The following is a 16418-nucleotide window of genomic DNA, read 5'->3' as shown; positions in this document are numbered from 1 at the left end:
GGGGCGTGCGGGGGGCGGGACCTGTGGGGCGCGGGGGCGGGGCCGCGCTCGTTTGCAGCCGCGAGCCCAGCGCTGTACCCCGCGCTGTACCCCGCGCGTCCCGCCGCGTCCCGGTGCTACCACCCCGGCCCCGCCATGCTCCCGCTGCTCGGGCTGTGCTTGGCTCTGGCGTTCTGCGCGGGGTCGCTGGAAGAGGCGCAGAGCTGGGGGGACACTTCGGAGCAAGTAAGTGGAGTTCGGGGGGGCCCAAGGCGGGCCCCGGACGCGGGCTGCCGCCCTTTCCCACCGCCTCCTTCGGGCGCGTGGCTGCCGGACAGGCTCCCGGACGCGAGAGAGGGAGGGTTCACCCCCATCTCCTGTCACATCGTCCCTCCACCTCCTCTCTGTCCCGTCTTCTGCTCGGGAACTTCCCCATCTACCGGTCCCTCGAGGAGAGCGTCTGGCTGGCGAAGTTTCTTGCAGAATTGTGTCTGCCACTTCAAAGTCCTGCAGAACCAAATCTTCTTGGCTCCTGTTACCTGCGCGGGTTTCTGCTAGTTTTTTGTTGTTCATTTCTGAGCCAGAGCCCCAAGTTAACTACAGGATTCTTTAAGACTCGTGTGTGGGGTAGTGTGCTGTTGCTGTCGGTTCCTAGTTGTTCCAGAGAGAAAGCACATCTAGGAAAAACTCCTGGAAGCCTCTGCTTTTCCCATCTGAAAACCGGGAGAACACGACTTTCCATCAGGTTCTTATCAATGCTTTAGCAGTTTAAAGGTGGCCAGATGATGGGCAGAGAATTAAGAACCAAAGGGTCTCAGTTACCCTGGCTAATATTCTGTGTATCTGCCAGGGTTTTTTTAATGGCTTAACCTCACAGGTGAATGAAACCTGCAAATATGAAATCTCAGTACCATGCTCCATGGATAGGAAAGCTCTTTGAAGAGTATAAAACAGGTTGGAACAGTTTTCAAAGCTCAGACCTTATAGGGAGAAATAAGTAGACAGTGCCGTCTCCTGGTGCTGTTTACACACACGTATTTAAATTGTTTAGCTGATAGCATGCTTTCACAGGATGGGAGGAAGAGATAAGCAAGTATACTTTGTGTCCCCTTTCCCAGCACCTTGGTTTGAAGAGCAGATCTGGAAAACAGAATCTACCTAAACATCCCGTAGTTACTTTCATGCTGACGCTCCCTCAAGGATGTGCTTATCTGTGAAATGGAAGAAATGGTCATTCTCTTGTAGGACTATCAGGAGGAATAACCCATAAAAATTCCAGGAGGCTCTGCGGTAGGGGAGGAACATGCAGGCTTCGGATCCAGAGAGAAAGGCTGGTCTCTCCTTTGCCCTTTACAGCTGTGGGGCCTGGACAAGCTGCTTACCTTCTCTGAGCCTTCCTTTACTGTCCATCACCAGCACGGCACACACCTCCTCTTGAGCATACTTGTAAGGATCCAGCTGCTAGTTTATGTAAAGGACCTGGTATACAGTGGGTGCTCAAGAAATGGTAGCTGTTTTGGTCAGTGGTTAAGGGCATAGACTTGGTGCCTGGGCTCGATTCCTGATTCTGGCACTTACCAGCTCTGTGACGCTGAGCAAGGTCCTGGGTGCTTCAATCTCCAATTCTGTGAAAAGTGGGAGAGAACAGGGTGATGAGGATTGGATAGTTAATACACCTAAAGTGCTGGGAACAGTGTCAGCACTTAATGTTGGTGGCTGCTGTTAGGCTTGGGCAGCTGAAATGCTGAGGGTAGGAATTTAGTGTAAAGATCCTAAAACTTTTTTTAGAGGGCGGAGGGAGAAGAATGTGGGAAGCACTGAAACAAAGATTCTGTTTATGAACTAGGAGGAGGGATTAAAGCTCTGACATCTGCAAGTCCAAGTAGGCTTAACACTGAACTTCCCTGAATAGAAGAACACAGGTTTAGCCCATTTTAGTGACTTCGTACAGTCGTCAGCTCACGGCACTATCTATTCATCTGGAAAATGACTAAATCAGAAAAGACTCCAAATATAAAGTTCTGTGAAAATTTGCGATTTTACCTTTTTATCCCTATTCTATTCAAAAAATTTGTGTGTGTGTATAAGGTGTAGGATTTGAGAGCACAGGCTCCAGAACCAGACTTCCTGGGTTTGAATCCTGGCTCTGCACTTACTGGGGAGTTAATTAACATCTATGAGCCCCTATTTACCCATCTTGAGAATGGGGATGATGAGATTACTTAATTAAAAGGATTTTGAAGATTAAAATAGTTAATATACTTAGAACTTAGAATGGTGCCTGGCAATGCAGTTAGTGCTCTGGTCTCAATAATTACGGTCTTCAAAATTATATGTGAACAATTTTTTAAATTTATTTTTTATTGAAGTATAGTTGAATTACAATTTGTTAATTTCTGCTGTATAGCAAAGTGATTCAGTTATACATATATATTTACATTCTTTTTCATATTCTTTTCCATTATGGTTTATCACAGGATATTGAATATACTTCCCTGTGCTATACAGTAGGACCTTGTTGTTTATCCTTTCTGTATATAATAGCTGGCATCTGGTAATCCCTAACTCCCAGTCCAAACCTCTCCCACCATCCCTCCCCCTTGGCGACCACCAGTCTATTCTCTATGTCCCTGATTCTCTTCTGTTTCATAGATAGGTTCGTTTATGTCCAGTTTTAAATTCCACATATAAGTGATATCATATGGTATTTGGTGAACAATGTTTAAATGTCAATGAATATGTAAATTTTAATATACCTGAACTTGCCTGTTAGCTTGTGTTGAAATTCTTGTGTTGCAGCTTGCCTATTAGCTTGTTATATACCTTTAATTGAAAATATTACTAATAATATCCTAGATTCAAGTCCCTTCCTCCCTCTCCACCTCATCTGTAAACAGTGTTACCTATAGTGTAATAAACCCACTATCAGCAGTGGTTTTCAAACTTCATCTTGCAGAAATACACTCAGGGGGCTCTTTAAACATTCAGATTCCTATGCCCCACCCCTATCAATTTCCATCCACTAGGTTTGGGTGGGACCCAGATGATCCTGATGCAGGTGATGCATGGACCACACTTAGACTAATTCAGCTTTGAAAGAATCTTTCAGGAAATCAATATTAAAAAGCAGGACTCTTGTCTAAAATCAGCCTGCTTTCAAATTGATATGGTTTCTTCTTTTTTAAATATTTATTTATTTTTGGCTGTGTCGGGTCTTCATTGTGGCTCGTGGGCTTCTCTCTAGTTGTGGCACACGGGCTCGCAGGCTTAGTTGCCCAGCGGCATGTGGGATCTTGGTTCCCCGACCAGGGACCGAACCTGCGTCCCGTGCATTGTAAGGCAGATTCTTAACCTCTGGACCACCAGGGAAGTCCCTCAAACTGATACGGTTTCTTCAACTAAGGATGGAGCTGCGTTCCCATTATTACAAAAGCAGTTTTTAAGTTACAGAATAATAGTAGGCACCAAGTGTTGAGTGTCAGGGAGAGTTTGCTAGGAGCTCTATGTAAAAATAATAAGAAGCAATAAAGTATATGGTTAAGAGCACCCCAAGTGGAACCAGACTGCCTGGGTTCAAATCTGGATCCCATCACTTACTGGCTGTGTGTACTTGGGCAAGTAACTTAAGCTCTCTGGGTCTCCGTTTCCTCACCTGCAAGATGGCGTTGTTAATGGTTCCTACCTCACAGGCAGGGGTGGATCTAAGTGTTGAGAGAGGAGTCAAGTTTATATAATGGGCGAAGCCCTCTTAAAAAAATGCTAAATGCTACAAGTGCTAAAATAAACATTTATTTAGAAGAATAAATAAATCGCAGCAAATGACACATTTTGACAAACACTACGAGTACCACCGTTTGTTAAGGGACCGTGCAAGTGAAGGATCCTGACTCTTACCTTTTATTAGCTTCTAAACAATAATAAACTATTAAATAAAAAATAACAAACCCGCTTCTGCTCCTGTTTATTGTGAGGATAAAATGAGTTGATTCAGGCACAGCACTTACATATAGTAAGCACTCAGGTCCTATTCGCTATTTTGGTTATTTATGTACAGCCTGGTTGAATCTCTGCCACTGCAAGGAAGGCCTCAGCGAGTTTATGCTCCAGGAGAACTATGGAAGTCCACCCAGGGAAAGTGATGCTCGCGAGTGATGTTTCAGAGCCTAGATTAGAACCCAGGGGTGCTGAATGCCAAGCTGGGCTCTCAATGACGCCTCCAAAGACTGCCACTTGCATATTTACAATGTAATGTAATTTGTTTAAATACGATTTTAATTTGTAGCTCCTGGCACATCGATTGTGTTCAGCATGGGCTTCTGGTACCACACTCACAGTGGTGATACATTTCTAATTCCCTGAATCGAGCATTTCTGCAGTTTTAAAGTCTCTCACTCAGAACCTTTGTATTCGGGAAAACAAAGAAAATCAAGACCAGTTTTTTTTTTTTTTTTTTTTTTTTTTAACGCTTTGAAAAGTAAAGTCAAGGAAAGATTCTTTGAGCTCCAGACCACTCGATAATGTCTCCCTTATGTGCACGGGTGTGATCGTTGCAATGGAGTCCTAAGGCTGGATGGGGAAGAAGGGTATTATGGGAGAGATTGCAGAGATGTACTCACTCCCGAACCAGAGCCAGCCATATCTGGTTTCTTTGGGGGGAGGTGGGGAGAAGGATGGGGGAGTCTGCGAGCTGGGTGATGAGTTGTATGTGACTTCGTGTTCCTAACTAACGCTCTCCCAAAGTCCTGGATGCGCTAACATAAAGCAGCCGTGCCCACCGTGCTGTCAGAGGTCCAGCTGGAGGTCCTGTAAGCTTTCTGTATCTAAGGAGCAGAGGGTCCGTTTAGGAAAATGGGGCCATAGGATGGAGACCTGAGCTTTCATTGTGGGGTTGGGGGGTGGTCCCACCCTACTCATTATCTTCCCACAAGCCAGATCCATTTCCCTTGTTTCTCACAGGTTAAAAGGAACAAGGTGGCTTGCCTAAGGTTAGTTGGTTTGGGTTTTGTTTTTGTTTTTCCAGCTGCCTGGAAAATTGTTTGGAATTTCAGCCCCCAAAAGAAGTTTCTTCTTCCATTGCTGAGGTTATGGGCCCCCCAAATGGCAAGAGGTTCATAGCAGGACAACCTGCAGCAACATTTCTCCAAAGGAAGAGAACTTTTGAGAATTACCCAGATGGGATCCTCCCAGACGAACTGTCCTCGGTCCAGGTGATGGGTGGCAGCTCCCGTGCTTTCCAGACTATAGCCACGGGTTTGCTGTCAGGTCGTGTATCAGATCTCTGAGGCAGCGGACTCCTCAGCCCCTGGCTCTTGGTTTCAAGTTTTCAGAATGCCCTTAGAAGATGAAGCCCAGCAGGTAGATACAGTTCTGGCACAGAGCCCGCTAGGAACTCATGTCTTCAGCTGTTTGATGGTGTGTGACTGAGGCTGGCCTAAGTACAGCCTGAGGGCATGAACCCTGCCTTTCTGTCCCTCTTTCAGTGCACCGGGGTCATTAAAGCATCCATCCCTAATGGGCCTGTGTTTGTTCTGCATATTCACAATATCCCTCACCCTGGGTGGAATTAGGGTTCACTCCTCTTCTCCTTTCCTGTGCTCTTTCCCATCCGTGGATGTTCTGGAATGCTTTCAGAGGGTGTTTCTCTTCCCTCCCAATCCTGATCCAACACTGCGATTGATCCTGGGGGGGAAATACCATCTCTGTTATCCAAATTACGAACATTAAGCAGTGCCTGCTGTTTTTTTACCTCTGGTTGGACTATCCGATGATGGAGTAGATGGAGATTCCAATCCCCCAGCTCTGATGGTGTTATTGCTACATTCTTGGTGCAAAGGCAGTCTTCAGCCACCCTTGCACATCCTGGTAGGGAATGCTGCTTGGTCCATGTGAGTTAAAGAGGCAGATTGTGAGCTTTTTCTCAGCATGGTTCCTGTATTGAACGGGATGCTGTTTAAATTTCTCTTCCCCTTTCATTCCACTCCAACAAACATCCTACACAGCTACTTCTAGCCATCCCTCCATTGTAAAGCCTCTCATGGTCATCTGAGAACATAGTGAACTCTTCTTTTTTCCATTTCCTTTGTAAAAATTACCTTGTCTACTAAGTCTTCCTGAGTGTATTTCTTTCAAGTTAGGTAGTATGGTCCTTGATGGCAAAGATCATGGCTGATATTTCTCAATAAACACTGTGGTCTGGACATCTGATGCTAGAGAAGCAAGCTCAGCTCAGTAGGAGCGAAAAATCCTATTGGAGCCATCTCTTAAGTCTATTCTTTGGGGGTCCATGCTCTGAGATTACTATTCATGGCAGCCCTTGACATTAAGATGGAGTCGGTTACTTAGCTTTCCTTAACCCACCCTCCCAGGTTCTTACAAGGCAAGGCGAAAACTCTCAAACAATAAAAGGGACCAGGAATTCCTAACTAAAAGCAATGAAGATGACATTGCTGTCATTTTGACTTCGAATCCTAGCTGGCACCAGGAAATTTTGACTCTGGTTCAGTCTGAGTCTAAATTTGGACTGAAGTGTAGCCATCGTGACCCCCTGAGAGGTCAGATAGTCATATCAAAAATGAAAAACCAACCTCTCTTGTTCTCCTGAATGCTTGTTTCTTTTCTTGGAAAACCTATTTTACAAAGGAGGAGACTTCAAAGAAATACTTTAGATCAACCAGAGAACATAATACCTGAGCAGGGCTGAGCTTCCCTTCTGACCATGGCTATCTTAAGTGGTCCCCAGCCTATTCCACAACTTTAGGAAGGGAGAGGCCTGAGCTGAGCCTGCAGACCTGATGGAGACCTTGCCCAGGACGCTTAGATTCTGGCTTTCCTTGCACGGTCCCAATCGTCCCATGTCATTTTAGAAATGGAAACCAGTGTCCTCCTCGTCATTGTTTGGTTCTTATATGGAGCCAGGGCGGGTGTCAACCTAAATCCTGTACTAATTCTTTCTATTTCATGTTCTGTAGAATAAGAGACTCTCTAATGGATAATAATGGTAATTTACAGTAGCATTATCTATTTTCAGGAGGGATCGGGGAGACGACAGTGATTAAACCAGTTTCTGTTATACTTTTAGTTTACAAAATGGAAATATCTTTATTGTTTTTTTCCTATTTGGAAATGATACACCATAATTTGTCCAACACTGAGGTAGTACAAAAAAGTTTAAAGAAGAAGAATGTAATCACTCAAAGGTAACAGCCATTAGCATTTGGGGCACATTCTACACATGTAGACACTTACAAAAATGAGGTCATGTTAAATATAGCGTTTTGCTACCTGATTTAATCACTTAAAATATGTCTGAATGTATAAGTGAGGACAGGCCAGGCTGTACTGGGGTAACAACCCCCAAATCTCAGTGACTTAAATGACAAACGTTTATTTCTTGCTTGTATGACTTGTCCATCTTGGATTGTCGGTGCAGCAAGTGTGATCTTGGGCTTGATGGAGCAATGACCATATCAAACGTTGCTAATTACTATGCCGGTGAGAAGAGGCAGTTCTGGAGGACCTCACACCTGTGATAAAATCCTTGGCGCAGAAGTGACAGATGCCACTTACATTCATAACTTATTGGCCAGAGCCAGTCCCGTGGCTCTGTCTTCCCACAAGGGGGCCAGGAAATGCAATCCTTCTGGCAGAGAGTTGGAGAAATATTTGGTGAACAGCACAGAAGTCCAGTAAAATTAACATTGATGTCAGTAAATATAGGCCCATACTATTATTTTCAATAGCTGTATTCTAATTAATCAATGTATCATAATACAGTTAACCAAACCATTTTTAAAGGATATGTTAGGCTATTTCCAATGATTAGCAATTGTTTTAAAAGTTACAAAGAACTTTTTTGTACATTCTTTTTTTTTTTCCTATTGATTTTTTCCCCCATATGATGCTTTTCTGAAACTAGGATTTCTAAATTAGAAGAAGGGCATACTGGTGGAAATGTAAAATGTTACAGCTGCTTTGAAAACTGGTTTATCTATTTCTTAAAAGTTAAATTTATCATATGATCCAGGAATTCCACTTGTAGGTATCTTCCTGAGGAAACTGAAAACGTATGTCCAACACAAAGAACTCTATGTGAATGTTCATAGAGTTCAAGTTCCACATTATAAATAATAGCCAAAAAGTAGAAATAACCTAAACGTCCATCAGTTGGCCAATGGATAAACAAAATGTGGTGTATCCAGACAATGGAATATTATTCGGACGTAAAAAAGAACAAAGTGCTGATAAATGCTACAAGATTATGCTAAGTGAAAAAAGCCAGTAATAAATGACCACATATGGTATGATTGCATGTATATGAAATGCCCAGAATGAGTAAATCCATAGAGACAAAGTAGATTAGTGGTTGCCTGGGGCCAGGGCAAAGGTTGGGGTTGGGAGCCTTTCTGTTAGGATAATAAAAATGTTCTAAATTGACTGTTGTGGTGATTGCACAACTCTGTGCATACACTAAAAAACATTGAATTGTTTTAAATGAATGGATTTTATTGTTTGTAAATTATACCTCATAAAGCTGTTGAAAAAGGCATGCATACAGTCTAAGCATATTTTCCAAGTCTGTGATTGACACTGTCAAACTGCCCTCCAGAAAGGCCAGTTCATCACTCACAGCAGCAGTAGTTAACACTTCTGTTCTTTAAACAGTGGTGTGTCATGAGAAATAATCAGCAACCAGCTAGGACTTTTAAATTAATCCAGAGGGGCTGGTTAATTTTTATATGATTTTTTAAAGTAAGGATGTTATTACTGTCCCCTGCCCCTCCTCTGCATGTGGGAAAGTATAACAAATCATCCACAGAAAACACAGTAAGAAAGTTCAAGGTAAGTTCAGTTTTGCTTCCAGAGTTTCCTGGAGTTTTGAGAGCAGTAAATGAGCCCATCAGAGTTGAGCTGACAGGTTTACTCATTGTAGCAGACACAACAGCAAAGAGCCGATTTTCAAGCCAAAAGTGAATAGAAACCGAAAACAGATATTCTAATGAACTCTGTCCTGGCCATTTCATCTGTCTTCCCCTAACAGATGTAAGAACCCTCAGGTGAGGAGGGGGTGTGACATCGTGGGTTCAGCAGTCAGCCAGGTCTGAGAGGGATGAATTCTAATCCTGGCCTGGATGCTCCCTGGTTACAGGTCAAAACTGCTTTTCAGGATGGAAAACCCTTTGCGTGAATTTGAATTGGTTTTAACCCCCCTCGTGTAACTCACATGAGAATGACCTCACGATCATTTTTCATGTCTCTTTTCTTCTTCTAGGTTGCACTCAGGGTCCCAAGGCAAGTCAGGCTGTTGCAGAGGCTGGTACGTACGTTCACGTTTATTCTCTTAAAAATCTGTTCCCCTGGCTATTCTGTGTATTTTGAACCAGGGAATAACCATGTTCGCAGCTCCCCCAAAGCTTATAAATTGCATGTAGAAGAAATCGAACATGAAACAGAAAGCCTTCTGTAAGGCTTTCTTTTATAGGCTTTTATAAGGCTTTCTTTAAGTGGATTTTTTTTCTGAAAAGAGACCTGATTATTGCAGTAGAACTGTAAGGACAAAGTGTGAAGTTTTCAAAGAACTTCTTAGAAAAAAAGCCCAACACCTAAGTGAATCTTTACTTTTTTATGATGTTCTTACACAAGAAATAAAGGCTGTGTTGTGAAGTAAACAGCTAAAGCAAGCAGAGAATTCACATTTGTAGATTAAAGCTTTGTGTAATGGAAGTTGGTCCAGGCTCTCAGTGCATGCTGGAGGTTTCCAGATGGAACTTGGGCAGATGTTCAGGATTCTAAGAATTTATCTGAAATGATCTCAGTCCTTCCTTCCTACTGTGTGTGCCATGACATATCAAAATGTGGAGACACACCTTCAGGCTCTGAGGCTATGGATCCCTCTGTACATCCTCAGGAATGAGCCATTTACGCAAGGCCTCCGCACTTCTGGCTGGTGGTCGAGTCAAGGCTGGATTGACCATGACCAATGTCACAATCATTCCCATCTTTATTTGGACCAGGACTTTGTATTCTCATCGTTTTCTGCATGGCCTCTTGCTCCCCTCCCTTCTCCTATCCTCCCAATCCCGACTCCCCATACCCCAGGTTTGCTAACCTCATTGTCTCATGTTTTTGTCCATGTTCACATCATCGTACACAGACATAAGTGAACATAGATGGGTCAAGAATTGCGAAGAGTCTAGATTTTTACCCTACTTACAGGCCAATAAGCTAGTCTGTTGCTGTTTCATGGATGCTGGCACAAAACGGGAGACTCCTGGGCCAGAGATGAAGGGTGATTTATTACTCACAGTAAGAGCAGAAGTCAGAGTGGCAGGGTTGGTGCCTTTCCTCCAGCTCAGTTCTCATGTAGTGATACAGAGAGGGCCAGGCAACACCTACACGCGTGGTTGGCTTTATCACAAGAGAGGTACTGTATAGCACAGGGAACTCTACTCAACACTCTATGATGACCTATATGGGAGAAGAATCTAAAAAAGAGTGGATATGTGGATAGCTATAACTGATTCACTTTGCTGTACAGCAGAAACTAGCACAGCATTGTGAATCAACCATACTCCAATAAATATTAGTCAAAAAAAAAAAAGAGAGAGAAACGCTAAGCTTAGGGAACCTGAGTCTTTTGTAATGAGCGCTAAGCCTGCCTGATCTTTGCCCTGGATGGAGACATTCTCTTTGTTATTCTGGACTTTAAGCCAACCTGCCCTTTGCTCTGAAGGGAAACCCCAGCTCTCTCTTCCCAAGCTGTTCATTATACAAGTATCCTGGAAAATGTAGTACAAAACAGAGGTAACCAGTGCCTCTGCCCCGAAAATGTGCAGAAATACCAGACTCATGGACAGTAGTCTCCCAGCAAGACATAGATACACATATTCATTCATTCAACAAGGTTTTGTTTTGGTTTGGTTTGGTTTTGGCCAAGCCACGCGGCTTGTGGGATCTTAGTTCCCTGACCAGGGATTGAACCCGTGCTGCTTGCAGTGAAAGCACTGAGTCCTAACCACTGGACTGCCAGGGAATTCCCAACAAGTATTTTTTTGAATCCTTACTATCTGCCCAGAAATGTTCAAGGCATTGGGAATACAGCAATGAACGAAACAGGCAAAAGACCCTGTCTTTCATAGAGCTTGAATTCTAAAGCGGGGCAGAGATAGACACAGTCAATAAATAAATGGTTAAGTGTGTTAGGAATAGAGAAGATGCCATGAGAAAAACAACTTGGCAGAGGCAGGTGGGAGACCCTCGTGTACATTGGCATGTATGAGAGTTCTCAGATTTGCTTTCAGACAGTGGTACCATGTAGCCACAGCTACTGTTCCCTGGATGCTGGCCACGTGCCAGCCATTGTCCTGAGCGCCTCATGTGTCATAGCTCAGCCAAATACAGAGACATTTTACAGATGAGAAAACCGAGGTTCAGAGAGGTTGAGTGACTTGTCCAAGATTACACTTTCCGAAAGAGGTGTTTGAACCAGGATTTTGAGTCCCAGCAGTCTAGCTTCTGAGTCTGTGCTTGTCACTTACACACACAACTGCCTTCTCACCTGATTGTATTTTTCTATTTCTTACTATTTTCACTCAACAGTGCCTCACCTGGCCTACCTCTATCCATTCTTTTAGATGGTGAAAAATATTACAGGTTGTTGGCACACGATGGTTTATCAAGCATTCTACTATTGATGAGCTTTCAATATTTTTCCAACTTTTTTGCCCCTGTAAATGCTGCTGCAAAAAAATTTTTTTCTAACATGTGGGTGCTTTTAATTCTATGGCTGAGATTTTCAGTAAGAGGATTGCTGAGTCAGAGTGCACATACACTTTTAATTTTGATAGATGTGGTCAGACTACTTTTTGACTACACCTAGTACCTTCTGTCGTAATTTCATTTCTATCAGCAGTGATGAATATGTACATTTCTGCCAGCAGTGCTATAATTACTCCTTTTGATTCGTCAGTCTCTTAGATTTAAAGTGATACCTCATTGTTCTTTAATGTGCATTTCCCTGAGTTTGGACTTTTCGCCATGTATTTATTGGCCATTCAGAGTCGTTCTTCTGTGAAATTTTTTCTGCACCCATTTTTCTATTGTGTTTTTTTAATCCCCTAATTGTCAGTATGTAGGAGATCTTTGTGTGCTATACACACTCTGTCTTCTGAATTGGAAGAGTTCTCCCCTAAATCTGTTCTTTGTCTGTTAACTTTGTATATAGTATAGTTGCCATATAAAAACTTTACGTTCCTGAGTAATAAATAAGTTTATCTGTTCTTTATACCCTTCAAGGTTTCATTCTTGGTTAAAAAGATGTCCTTGGCCCTTTGGCTTAGACTGTTTTATACAATCTCTTAAATTTTCTTAGAAATCTAGTAATGTTAAAAGCCTCACTTTTATTGATGCATGTATTATAATTTTGTAATGTGGACTTTATTTACCCATCCAAACAGTACCAGAATGATCTTTCCAGCTTAGGTCTGGTGCATCACTCTCTTTTGCAAATGTCTTCAGTGACTTTGTATCACCTGTAGGATTAACTCTGAGGACATCCATGGCCCCTTGTGATCTGGCTCCTGCCTGCCTATGTAGCCCTCGTTTACCCGAGTCTCCTGGTATTTTCTGTTCTAGCCGTACCACACTAATCTGCATGTTCTCTACTCTGATTAATGAAGAGGACGTGGTGGCCACAGCTGGTACCCTCCTATCACTGCCAGCTCATGGACCCCTGGGGATTTGCTTGATTTTATTCTGAATTAAGTAGATACCCTTTTAAGGAAGCTCTCTGGTATCACAGACACCAAAAATGTGTATGTTTTGAAAAACAGGAGTATCTTTTTTTTCTGAGTCTCCATGGTGCTTACCAGCTACTGGCCTGTTTTCCTAAAATAGTTCACTGCCATCCTTTAACCTCCGATGGCAGGGGCTGTGTCTTGGCATCCCCTTCCTAGAAGATATTCTAAAATATGTAGCTGGGATGTGGTTTGAGCAGATGTGGTGAGACACACAGACACAGAAATGATCTTCACAGAGGAGGAAGTTTATACTCAGAGGTCCCGAGGGATGAGAGGCATGGCAGCGCTATGTGGGGAGCACCGGGTCAGTCGGGGGGCATCAGGGATGGAGAGAGAATGCAGCCAAGAGCCTTATTGGGGTTTTTAGAGGAAGAAATTGATGAGTCAGGTTAGGCATGCTGCGTCAGCTTAGGATTGGGTAGTTGGAATAATGTTGGCAGTCTCTGGGCTACAGGGATGGTCCCCAGTGGTCGGGTACCTGGTCCTGGGGTGCTATGGGGCAGGGGGGATACTGGTTGGTGTATGAGAGCTTGGTAAAGGAGGTGGTTGGGGTAGAGGGCTCTGTGCTGATTGGTTGTATCTCGAAGGTGTGCTCGCAGGGGCGTCATTTGCTATCTCTAGGAATCAGCCGGCCCTGGGGGGAGCAGCCTCTCCAAGATCAAAGCCCCAAATGCCAGAGCATCAAGAATATAGAAAATAAGAAAATATAGTCAGTTCAGCAGGTAGTGTGGTGCTGGGCACCATTACCTCCCTGAGAGCTAGCTACATACATGTCTGTCTCCCTGCTCCCAACTCTGGCTTCATGGTTTATCTGTTTTAGGGCGTATACAGAATGGAATTTTTTTTCTGCATAAAGATGATCATTGCATTTTGTGTTTGCTCTCTAAACATAATGAAATATTGCCCTGTAGAATGTATTACTGCAAATAGGCGATTCAGAGCCGATGACACCCTCTGTCTACAGGAGGAAAATTATTTCCCCAAGGTGGTAAATACAGTTATCAGGGAGGTGCCCTGTCTGAAGTCCTCTGCTTCGTGTAATAACAGCAAGAGCTGTGTTTTTCTCAGAAAGAAGAAACATTCAGGTTTAGTAAAGATCTCTGGACTGGACTCAGCCAGTTGCCAAGCTCCATAAAGTGAGAGGAGCTGATGAGGTTGTTTCTGAGGTTCTCTCCCACCTTTGGGCTGATTTGTTCCAGTGGTCCACAGAGAACTCTTAGACCAGGATAAAACAGCAGAAGGTAAGTCTTCTGGGAAGAGACCTGGCTCTTGGCAAAGGCTGTGGCAAACACTCCCCTGTCACAGTTCCAGATGGCATCTCGGGGGATTCAGGATGTCTTTTGGGTGGATTGATCTTACGTGGCTCACGTGAGTCACACAGAAACCTCTGGTCCTCCAGGCAGCTAATTAAGACACTCCCTGCCTAAAAATGCTTTTCCATCTGTTTCGCTTTTGCAGGAAAGATAATGAAGACATTATTATGTCACAGGAAGACTTGATTTCTGCCCCCTGTTTTCCAGCCCACATCCCTAAACAAAATACTGAGTTGAATGCAAATATGGAAAGCGTGTTGGATTTTTAAGAACTGTGCTTTGGGAAAAACCGAGACCACAGTTTTATGTCCTCTCTGTTAATGATACATTTTCGTAAACTTCTCCCATTCCAGGTTCTGTGCTTGGCCTTGGGGTGGTGCATCTCCTCACGATTTTATGTACCTGGCCAATATTCTTCACCCCATGTGCCCTCCTTTCTAACTAAACTGCACTATTCTTGTGCCAGGAATGGGCTATGGTTCATTCCCATTTTTATGTCTTGTGTGTTTTTAGAATATTCTTTTTGTTTTCTTTCACCACATATAAATTCTACATCTCTTTAAAAGCCTTTTCTTACTTTTATGGTCTTCACTGTTTTCTCTTCCTATGAGCTCTGGAAAGTCTTCTAGTCAATAAGTAAATATTACTCAGTCATAAAAAGGAATGAAATTGTGTCAGTTGCAGAGACGTGAATGGACCTAGAGACTGTCATACAGAGTGAAGTAAGTCAGAAGGAGAAAAACAAATATCATACATTAACGCATATATGTGGAATCTAGAAAAATGGTATAGATGATCTAATTTGCAAAGCAGAAATAGAGAAACAGACGTAGAGAATAAACATATGGATACCAAGGGGGAAAGGAGAAGGGTGGGATGAATTGGGACATTGGGATTGACATATATACACTACTATGTATAAAATAGATGACTAATGAGAACTTACTGTATAGCACAGGGGACTCTACTCAGTCCTCTGTGGTGACCTAAATGGGAAGGAAATCCAAAAAAGAGGGGATATATGTATACGTATAGCTGATTCACTTTGCTGTGCAGCAGAAACTGACACAACATTGTAAAGCAACTATACTCCAATAAGAAAAAGTAAATACATATATCTCCCTATCTCTTCCTGTGTTTCTATTTTTTGCACTTTCTTCCCACCGCACCTTGAGAGAACAGATCGTGTGTAATATTTCTTCCCAATCCGTCATAGAATTTAGAGTCGTGCTTCTGAAATACTACTTTATTACTATTTCCCTTTGGAGGATGTATATTTTTCTCTAATTGTTCAAGATTCAGAAAATTCAGTTGTACAGATGTTTTTGATTTTGATTCTCTGCTGAGAGCTGTGGATGAGAAAAAAGGAGTAAGTCATGGCCCCTGTTTTCCACGTGTTTACAGGCCAGGACGGGCAGGGGAAGGGATGGGTAGCTTTCGGGGATGGGGGGGGGTAGAGTTGCACGTAATTGATGTTAATAGATATTCAGCAGACATCCCCGTCACGGAAAGGCAAGGGCTATACATGTAAATAACACAAGGGCTCCTGTGGGAAAACACTAACTGGACAGAAGCAGTAAAACTAAAATAGTTTCTTGAAACTTTTCTCAGCCTGTCTCTTGGGGCTACAAACCATAAACTGTGCTTCCTCTTGATGTAGTGTTGTGGAAAATTCTGCTACATCCATAATCTTAAGGCAGAAGAAGATACCATAGTAGTCAAACTTAGCATTTTGTCAGGCATCTTCTAATTTTCACATTTTAATTGCAGTGAGATTTTAAGTGATAATTATCTCACAAATGAGAACAAATCAACATGACATCAAAGATAATCTCAAGGGTACCAAGTGCAGAAGACCTTTAAATACTTTAGAAGTAGTACAGGGCAAGGACTCTTTATGGAAGAAGCTCAGTTTTGTTTGGAACGCCTTGCAGCTAGGGCTGTGTGCTCTGTTTATCAAAGACGCAAACTTAACAAGATTTTTTCCCTAGTAGTACTCGACTTTTGTGTAAAGAAGTGATAAGTTGATAAGAAAAAAATTGGGGGGGGGCTGCGAATTCCCTGGTGGTCCAGTGGTTAGGACTCCGTACTTCCATGGCAGGGGGTGTGGGTTCAATCCCTGGTCAGGGAGCTAAGATCCTGCAAGCTGTGTGGTGCAACCAAAAAGAAAAAAAATTTTTAGAAAATGTCAGAATGTGGCACTAGTGCAGAATGGATTCAGCTCCCTGCCCTGTCTGGAGTGTTTACAACTTAATGGGGGCGATAACTGAGGTTTACAGGTAACTTTTGAATTGAATCAGCATTACATATACTATGCTTTGACAGTTCTGTA

The 16418-nt window shown here is 43.0% G+C and overlaps 1 protein-coding gene across 1 annotated transcript in view; it reads left to right on the top strand.

Annotated features, from left to right (window-relative positions):
* The first annotated feature begins 23 nt into the window (after positions 1-23).
* ITIH5 (inter-alpha-trypsin inhibitor heavy chain 5) overlaps positions 24-16418 on the top strand; it is a 76800-nt gene continuing 60405 nt past the window's right edge. Inside the window, exons 1-2 of the mRNA XM_059056564.2 lie at positions 24-225; positions 9248-9292. Coding sequence (XP_058912547.1) covers positions 136-225; positions 9248-9292 — 135 coding nt within the window. The 5' untranslated portion in view covers positions 24-135. The remainder of the gene's footprint in view (positions 226-9247; positions 9293-16418) is intronic.

This window comes from Kogia breviceps, chromosome 3 (assembly GCF_026419965.1).
Source record: "Kogia breviceps isolate mKogBre1 chromosome 3, mKogBre1 haplotype 1, whole genome shotgun sequence".
In the NCBI taxonomy this organism is placed as follows: domain Eukaryota; kingdom Metazoa; phylum Chordata; class Mammalia; order Artiodactyla; family Physeteridae; genus Kogia; species Kogia breviceps.
Note: the sequence above shows the minus strand (reverse complement) of the source record. Positions and strands in the feature narration are given on the sequence as shown.